This window comes from Lolium rigidum, chromosome 3, assembly GCF_022539505.1.
Source record: "Lolium rigidum isolate FL_2022 chromosome 3, APGP_CSIRO_Lrig_0.1, whole genome shotgun sequence".
Taxonomy (NCBI): Eukaryota; Viridiplantae; Streptophyta; class Magnoliopsida; order Poales; family Poaceae; genus Lolium; species Lolium rigidum.
Window position 1 is genome coordinate 320,252,467 of NC_061510.1, and position 9,526 is coordinate 320,261,992.

At 38.8% G+C, this 9,526-nt stretch overlaps 1 protein-coding gene across 1 annotated transcript; it reads left to right on the forward strand.

The window, feature by feature from the left end:
- The first annotated feature begins 2,938 nt into the window (after nucleotides 1-2,938).
- On the forward strand, nucleotides 2,939-9,225 carry LOC124703794 (translation initiation factor eIF-2B subunit delta-like). Its single transcript, XM_047236028.1, has 7 exons — nucleotides 2,939-3,332; nucleotides 5,492-5,626; nucleotides 5,844-6,211; nucleotides 6,996-7,740; nucleotides 7,824-7,920; nucleotides 8,010-8,064; nucleotides 8,862-9,225. Exons 1-7 carry the CDS (start codon nucleotides 2,972-2,974, stop codon nucleotides 8,922-8,924), a joined length of 1,824 nt encoding a protein of 607 aa, XP_047091984.1. The 5' UTR covers nucleotides 2,939-2,971; the 3' UTR covers nucleotides 8,925-9,225.
- Nucleotides 9,226-9,526: the final 301 nt, after the last annotated feature.

Genomic DNA, 9,526 nt, shown 5'->3' on the forward strand with positions numbered 1-9,526 from the left:
TGGCTCCTTTATTACCCAATCAACATTTGTACAATAGAAGTTTCGGGGATTTAGGAGCCATATTTGGCGGCCATGATCTAATGAAATAAAACTACGAGCTAGAATATGATCATGGACATTGGAAATTATCTTATCATGCGTAAATGAAACTGAAGTAAAAAAAAGAGACATTCCGTTCCGATCTCATTCAAAACGGGATAGTGGATGCTCCTGCATCTTCCATATTGATAGCTTTGATGACTTCCAAGCAATCAGACGCCAGCAGAAGACGTTGAATATCTAGATCAGCTGCCAGAGAAAGTCCTTCACGACCTTGACAGAGATTTTCAAGGGGCCCAAGAACATCAATCATGGTTAAACTTGAGTAATATTTAAAAAATTAGAAATAGATATTTTTTTAATAAAAAAGGAGTAGGGGGCCATGGGCCCCTACCCTAGAAAATCTCCGCCACTGTGAACAAGGGACCTTGGTGCCGGGTCACCTTAGGGTCCCTAAAACCTATGGGCCGGCCATGTATTCATCTCGGAAGATTGTTGCTACAACTCCCCTACTACCTTGTTCTAAAACTACGGCATCTACATTTAATTTAACTTTGTTGATCTGTGGTGCAATCCCGATGGCAAGCTGGACCGTAGCAGGGGGAAATTGGCCGGTGTACTTTGTTCATATGTGCAAGTTTCACTTCATCAAGATTATTTGTTATTAAACGAAAGACAGTCAAGAGACTCTGAAAATTTTCTTTGCGAATTGCCTTCCACCTCGCGCTCCATATTGTCCATAAAGTGACAATTGACATGGTGAGCTTCTCATGAGAAAGACTCGAAGAAGAACAAAATCCAAACTTCTGGCGTTTCCGCATTGGTTGATGCTAATATGCAATGTTACCTCTTCATCAATGAGTTTTTTTTAGACACCTCTTCATCAATGAGTGATCTTGGCATGGTGCACTCAAGCAGGGAAGGAGATTCCTATATACTAATCACGTGCCGTGCCTACTCGGCACCGCAAACCCCCTAGTCGGGTTTGGGTCCAGCCCATTTTCGGTTTTACCTTCAATAGTTCGATTTTTCCTTTTTTCGGGTTCCTGGTTTGGTTTCCTTTTTTGACCGACTTTCTAGATTTGAAAATTGTTTAAATTTTAAAATGTCCAGTTTTTTAAAAAAATCAAATTTCAAAAAAAAATGAAAATTTATTTGAATTTTGAAAATGTTCAAATTTTGAAAATATCTAGATTTGCAATCTTTTAAAATTTTAAAAAGGTTAAGATTTAGAAAATGTTCATATTTGAAAATATGTTCAAATTTTAAAAATGTTCAAATTTTAAAAATGTTCACATTTTAAAAATATTCAAATTCAAAAATGCTAAACTTTTAGAAATATTCAAGTTCAAAAAATGTTCAGATCTAACAGATGTTCATATCTTGAGAAAATGATCAATATTTTTAAAATAATCAGATTTTATAGAACAGAAAAGAAACAACTAAAAAAAATTAAAAATGAAGATACTACCTGGTTCCTCGGTCGCGGCCCAACTAGCACGCCCGAGCGGGTGTGCAACACCCGCGCGCTGCCGACCAGGTCCGTGGGGACCATCCTGTATACCGACTAGTGCGCTGACCGTATGGCACCACACATCCCGCGCACGCTAGAGGGTGCTCGCTGGGCCCGGCCCAACAACCTCAAGTAACAATTTTCTTTTTTTTCTGTATTTTTACAATTTGAACATTTTTGAAAATTGAAATATATCAAAATCGGAATACTTTGAAATTTATAAAGTGAATAGTTCTAATTTGAATATTTTCAAAAAGTTTTCAATTTTTTTATTCTAATAATTTTAACAATTTTCAAAATTGAACAATTTTTTAGTTTAAATATTTTTCAAATCTGAATAATTTTCAATTTGAAATTTTTTAAGTTGAAGTATTTTTCAATTTTGAAGAATTTGAACAATTTTCAAAATTAAATATTTTTTAAATCTGAACATTTTTGGAAATTTGAACATTTTGAAAATTTAAACAATTTTTACATTTAATATTTTTTCAAATTTGGAAAGGAATGCCTATAACTTCAAGCCATACCTACAAACGCACGCTAACGGGCGATGTGTAGTCGCGCCCCGTGGTGACTTGCTCCCAATCTTTCATGGCAGATAGCCTATGAAGTTTGTTTTTTTATTTGTTATTCGCCTTTTCTTTTCTGTTACATATTTTCGTTTTTTAAAAAACAAAAATATTCTTAAATCCGAATGTTTAAAATTGTATGACTTTTTTAAAATCGAATGTTTAAAATTTTATGACTTTTAAAAAAAAATTCAAAAAAAATTTCCAGAATTTAAACATTTTTTAAATTTGAACATTTTTCGAACATGGACATATTTTAAATTTGAACATTTTTCGAATATGAATAATTTTTGAATATGAACATTTTTTGAATACGAACAATTTTTAACTTTGAACATTTTTTAGATTTGAACATTTTTTAATTTTGAAAAATTTAAAGTTTGAACATTTTTCAATTTGAATGTTTTACGAATTTGAAAAAAAAGAAAAGGAAAAAATGAAACAAAAAACAGGAAAAAGAAACAAAAAAAAAAGAGAAAAAATAAAAAGGAAACAGAAAAGTAAAAAAAAAAAAGGCCGAAATAGGCTGGGCCCTATACCCAACCAGGGCTGTGCGGCATGTCGTACACACCGACCGTATAGGATTTGCCCTTTTGAAGAACTCGTGGACCTTGCGCATAGGCCTAACAAAAATGATATTCCATCTGTACTCGGGCCTGTTTCCATCCAGGAAGGCCCATACTAAATGGGCCAGGCCAAACCTTCATAGACCGTGTCCACCGAACGCCCAATGCTCATCCAGGTCCACCACCACCACCGCTGCCTAGGGCCGGACAGACAGATTCCTACCCTTCTCGTCTCGTGCGTCGTGTCCAAACCCCAAACCCTCGCGCCCACTCCGGCGACGGCCATGGATCTCCGCCGTCCGCCGCGCTCGACCTCGGGCGGCGTCGAGCCCAAGATCCGCCAGGTGGGATTCGTCACCCCCGACGTTTCGGGCCCATCCGAGCTGCCCGCTGTCGCCGCGTTGCAGCCGGGCCCGGCCGCCGGATCGCCGCCGGCGTCCGACCTCTCCCCGGGCTCCCTCTCCCCCGTCATGATCCCACCCCCGCGCCACGCCGACCACCTCTCCCCCGGCTCCCCCTCCCCCCCGGCATCCGAGGCCATCCTCGCCTCCTCGGCGCCTCAGCCTTCCTCCATGCGCTTCGACGCCGCGTCCGAGCTCGGCGAGGATGACTCGAGGTCTATGGCCCCTTCCGCTGGGGAGCTAGGTATGCTGCCCCTCCCCGATTGCTGTAATTTTACCCAGAACCTTGTCAATTGGTTCAGTTGACACTGCTATGAAGGAAGTGAACGGTCCTAGTATCGAACTTTTCTTCTGATTTGGATGGTGGTATATATAGGTTGTAACCGCTGGGGGAGATTGCACATCAGTAATTGTGATGTTCCAGTTCTCTGGATGAGAGATTCCCATGGCTAAGCGTTGCACCATATGTCACGTTTGGTTGTTTAGCTATGCTAAGTGATAGACTAAATGAGGAAACCAGCTCAGTTGAGCTAAGCCACACTTATCTCAGCCTAGCCGGTAGTCGTGAGTCCTCTTGAGATGATCATTTCCTAGCCCTCCCCAACCAGACTGCCCTGCCTCCAAAAGCTAGGATTTATTAAAAATTCCAAATGCATATCCTGGGAAGCTAGGCTAGAAATATAACCTGGCATGTTGATCCATATGTTCACATAGTTTCTAAATGCTTAACAGTTTAGTTTTAAATGCTTTAGTAGTACTCAACTTAATTTACACTACATTGCTAGGCCACTGAAATTAGATAAGTTCCCTACAAACCAGCGAAACATCTTAGAGGCCAAGGCCAAGGGAAGCTGCAAGGTTTTGCGTGTGCGTGGCTTAATTATGTACTACCGTTTTACTTTATGAGCCTGGCTTCACCAACTTTCAATCAGCTATTCTTTACCCCGCCCCGCAGTTAAACTTCAACTCTTGGTAAGCAGTAAGAGGGTAACAATATGGACAGTATTGTACTGGTGTTCTTTTATGCAAACTCATTTGTAGTATCGCTATGGCATTTAAGTAGTTGCATTTCTCCCCGCAAAAAAACTAGTTGCATTTCTGTAGTTTTATCACACGCATTTAAATTCTGTTATGTTGGATTGTACTTGAAATAGAAAGTATTTGTATGGTCAGCACTTCTTACATGGATTTTAACATTCAGCCAAGGTGTTGTAAGTATGTAAAGTTTTTTAAATTTCGTGAAAAGTATGAACTAGCCACTACTGATTTTCTTACTACATGACCGTATCACTTGTATGTTAAAGTGAGCTTGCATTTAATGATGTAAGTGAAAGAACGTTCAATGACATCGGCACATCGCATGGCCACCATGTATCTTTATCTATTGTGCCAAGTGTGCATATGTTTGCTAAACTGCTACTAGTGTTAAAATAGTTTATTGTTATAGATAGTTTTGTAAATGCCCTTGATAATTGACATAAATTTAAAAATATTGCATATGTTTGATGAATTGCTATTAACATTCACTATTATTATAGTCTTGGAAAGATAACCCTGTTAAGGAAATTGATTTTGTATGAAATGGCATCCCTTGAGGTAGGACTATTACTATTGTGTTGATGCTTGTTGAATTGGAACAGAGGCTATTGTGTTGATGCTTGTCGAATTGGAACAAAATTATTTCTTGTTGGACTCAAATTTCAATGTGAATAGTAGGTTTTTATTTGGGTGACGGATATATGGCAGGAAACCTCACATGGAAGGTTTCTATATAAATTAGAATATAATCAGACTTTGTGTTCTCATTATTTGGATTAAGCCATTGGCCATATGCATTATTACCTTTGGTGGTCCTGTGATACTTCATAGCCACAAGTTGTGCAGCTGTGAAGCCTCTACTTTCTGTTAGACTTGAGAGAATATTAGCTTGTTGTGGTCGTGCCTTGTGGGTTTAAGATGTCAGGTTACAAGTGTAAATGGTTTCCAGTTGTGAGCTACCTTTAGGACTAGCAAAGTTGAGTTTACTGTATTCATGAACGTGGTGTCAGGTCTTCACTTTTTTTGACGGGTAGCGTTGTCACTTCTTAATGGTGCATTAAGTTGTTTAAATAGTTGCTGCTTCTCAAGCTTGCTTCTATCATTTACCTGGCCACTACTGTCACAAGAAATTTTAATACGAGTAGAAAACTTTGTTTTTCTCTTCATCATTCTGGTTACTTAGCTCTTAGTCAAGAGGAACTTGCAACACCACTTGTTTTACATTTACTTGCTCGCTGAAAGGAAAATTAGGTTGGATATAATGTCCTTAATGTGTTCATTTTATATGCTTGTTTTGTCTTATGTTAAAGTAATTATTTGATAATTTTATTTGTAATTTCATAGTTTGCTATTCATTTTTTATAGAAACAAACAAGGGAGATTTGGCTGATACACAGAACGAAGGTGCTCCCGTCTCACAAAAGCAAAAACCTTCTAAAGCAGAGAGGCGTGCTATTCAGGAGGCTCAGCGTGCTGCTAAAGCTGCTGCGAAGGAGGCAGGTAATATGTTCTCGCCCTTTTCCACTGTTGTTATTTTTCTGGGGCCTTGGACAGATGAGGTGCTTTAATAGTTAAAAATCTTGACTTTCAAATAGGTTTATCAAATTTGTTTTTAGAGGTCTGCTTGTAATGGATTCACACTTACTTACAATGATCTTGCAACATGTATAATGTTGCTACAACTTCCGAGTATGACGGTCATTAATTTGAACTGTAGGTTTATCGGGAAAGTCTACAGGTGCTCCTTCTGGGGCAAATCCTGCAGTGTCCAAGCAAGCCAAGTCAGCTAAAGCTTCTCAGAAGAAAGATGTCCCCCCTGCTGCGAGTACAGTTGCTTCTGAGAAGAAGGTTACTGAACGTCTACCAGAGAGAGATAGAAAGAAAGATGCTCCTCATCCCCGAATGCAGTTTGATGATGTGCATCGGGTGGAGAAAGCGAAAAAACGTGCAATTGTCAACCAATCAGAGGCTCGAAACAGAGTTGAACTATTTAGGCATCTGCCACAGTATGTGCATGGCACTCAACTTCCTGACCTCGAGTCAAAATTCTTTCAACTTGAACCAATACATCCTTCTGTGTACAAGGTAATTGCTATGCGTTCAATCTACCCAGAATTGTTGTCTGATTATCTTTCTGTGAAAGCTATCATTCCCTTATCTCAAGTATGATCATTCGATGATGATTTGTTGGTCACCCAACATTAACTCTTCACATGTTTAGGTGTTGGATGAAGGTGTAGGAAAATAAAGGACGTGGAAGTTCATCTCATTTATCATGCAAATAGAACTATTGACAGTTTTGGGACACATATACAATAACCTGCAGCTATGTTGTGATGTAGATTTATTCAGAACACTGCTGAATTTATATATGTACGATAGACATGAGATGGTAGTGTTTATGAAACAATCCTTTGTTCCTTTGCTGGTTCTGTTAATACAAATGTCGAAGTACCATGCTCTACGAACAACCTTGTGGATTTTGAAGTTATCCAGTCATTCACTGATATTAGCCACTATTAGCTATTTTTGTCCATGAACGAAATGACCCATGTTACCTTTTATATACTATCTAATTCTATGATTTCTTTTTGAGAGATCACCAAAGCATTTTACAGTCACCAACTGCAACTTCATACGAATCATATGATGATGTGAGCTAGTGTGTTGGAAATGGTTTTGCTAAGTCCTTACAGGGTGATAAGTGGTCCTCTAATATACCAAGGGGCAAGTCAATTTGGTTTTGACAGAATTCTTTGATCTTTGGCTGTTTTTGAGAAGTAAACAGAGCTAAATAAGAATTAGATAGGTAAATATTGTTAATTTTTGTTAAGGATAAATGACTTATCTGTTGTTTGCTATATTTCAGGTTGGGCTCCAATACTTATCTGGTGAGGTATCTGGTGGCAATGGCCGTTGCATAGCAATGCTTCTTTCATTCAGAGAGGCAATAAAAGATTACTCTACACCGCCAAACAAAACTCTCAGCAGAGATCTTACTGCAAAAATCAGTAGTTATGTTTCATTCTTTATCGAGTGCAGGCCACTCTCAATTAGTATGGGAAATGCCATTAGGTTCTTGAAGAATAGGATTGCCAAGCTACCACTTACATTGTCAGAATCAGAAGCCAAAGCCAGTCTTCAGTCTGATATTGATCGTTTTATAAATGAAAAGATAGTTGTTGCTGATCAGGTTATTGTCAGTCATGCCATCACAAAAGTCAGAGACGGTGATGTCTTGCTGACATATGGGTCGTCATCAGTTGTTGAAATGATTTTGGATCATGCTCATGAACTTGGCAGGAAGTTCCGTGTTATAGTGGTGGATTCTCGTCCCAAGCTTGAGGGACAAGGATTACTCCGTAGATTAGTGGCGAAGGGCATCAACTGCACATACACTCATATAAATGCAGTTTCATACATCATGCACGAAGTTACAAGAGTCTTTTTGGGTGCATCCTCAATATTATCTAATGGGACAGTTTATTCCCGAGTGGGGACAGCATCTGTGGCTATGGTTGCACACGCATTGGGAATTCCTGTTCTGGTTTGCTGTGAGGCATACAAATTTCATGAGAGGGTACAACTTGATTCTATATGTTCTAATGAGCTTGGTACGCATATTTTTTGTCTATGAAATTATACATGTATGTCTCTGTTATAAATAAGAACTCATAGCATAGTTGTTTTTATTCAGGTGATCCAGATGTCATTTCAAAAGTCCCCGGGAGGGCAGATTTGGACCATCTTAAGAACTGGACTGACAAGGAAAATCTCCAACTGCTAAATCTTACGTATGTTCCTGAATTCCATATAGCTGAAGCACTATTTTCTTAGATACATTATATCGCCTTTGATGGAAATAATTTTGCACTTCTGACAGGTACGATGCAACCCCTTCTGATTATGTGTCGATGATCATAACAGATTATGGGATGGTAAGATATTCCTATGCTTCTGATAGTAGTTCACACCATATAGTATATTAGTAAATTTTATTGTTCTCCAGTCATTTAGTTACTGAATTCCGGCTATTAGCAATATAGCAAAAGCTCATCTTTAGTACTGAAAATATGGATACAGTTTGTTTCTTTGGCTGTTGTTTTCGAAGTTAGGCAGATCATGGTATCATTAAATGATCAATTTAAATATTATCGTAAGCTGTGAACAACCGTCTACTGTTACATTGTTCTGTTAATCAACAGAATCAGCGTTCAAGATGAAAACTCGATTTACTTGTGATACAGATCTTACCAGCTGAAAGCTAGTTAGAAACAGGATCATATAGACTCCCTTTCCAATCATGATTTGAACTTTGAACTAAGTCAATTGTATTATTTGTGTGACATACAAATCAGTCTTATTAAATTTTGTTTAGGATAGCCATGATTCAACTGCAAACATGCACACCTTTTGTTTCCCATCTTTTTATTTGTTCTTGCTGTTTGGGACCTCTTAAAAAATGCATTAATCAATTGTATTTGGTGCCTCCTCCTTTGTTGGTTTCTATACAAATTTTCTCCGTTGAACTCAAACCTTGCAGATCACATTGATTTAGCTGCAAGTCTGTTAGTAAATTCCAATATCTTGAACTACTAAGTAATTATTTTCTTCTGCAGTTAGAGATATGCATGCATGTCTTATGCTACTTCTGTTTAGTGGTTAGTGATGATAAATAAGGTGGTTATGTTTTTTTGCCCATTTAACTGATGGCAATGTCTTATTTCTATTGCAGCTTCCTCCTACAAGCGTGCCTGTCATAGTGAGAGAGTATCGCAAGGAGCAGTTGTGGGTATAGATATACCGTGGTATGATCTCATTTTTGGCAACCGTTGCTGACTAAGTTCAGCATTCGTGGACATGTACTTGTGTTTTGAGCTGTGGGCCATCAAACCTCTTTTCGGACTAACCATTTTGTTTACACAAAAATGGTTAATCTAATTTTGATATCTGTGATTCCATGAGAGGTGCACTAACACTTCGAAGGGCATTCAATGGATGATGTTTGGTCTGTCCAAATGTTGCCTGTTTGTTGTTGCTATCATAGGGATGTTTTTGTAAGCCCGTCCTGTGGTTAAATAGAACAGCCAATTCCTGCATCAAGGGCATGCCAGCTTTTATAGTTGAAATAACTTTGAGCAATGAGATTCCCGCGTGAATTCAGATATCTAGGGCGCATGACCAGTTCCAATATGAGGGGGGAAACAAAATACAAAAAAAATGTATGCTCACAAGCCTAAGAGCATCTCCAGTCGCGTCCCCCAAACCGTCCCCCAAACCGCGCCGGATTGAGCGTTTGGGGGACGTGTTTTGCTCGTGCCGCGTTTGGGGGACGTCGCTCCCCAGCCGCGTCCCCCAAACGCCGCCCCCAAATGAATATTTGTGCAGGAAAATAAAGGT

What these genes read in the sequence shown, in the direction of transcription:
- LOC124703794 (XM_047236028.1), top strand. Translation starts at nt 2,972, where the DNA reads ATGGATCTCCGCCGTCCGCCGCGCTCGACCTCGGGCGGCGTCGAGCCC. An exon ending in CCCTTCCGCTGGGGAGCTAG is followed by an intron (nt 3,333 to 5,491) that starts GTATGCTGCCCC and finishes CATTTTTTATAG; the next exon opens with AAACAAACAAGGGAGATTTG. An exon ending in CTCCAACTGCTAAATCTTAC is followed by an intron (nt 7,921 to 8,009) that starts GTATGTTCCTGA and finishes CACTTCTGACAG; the next exon opens with GTACGATGCAACCCCTTCTG.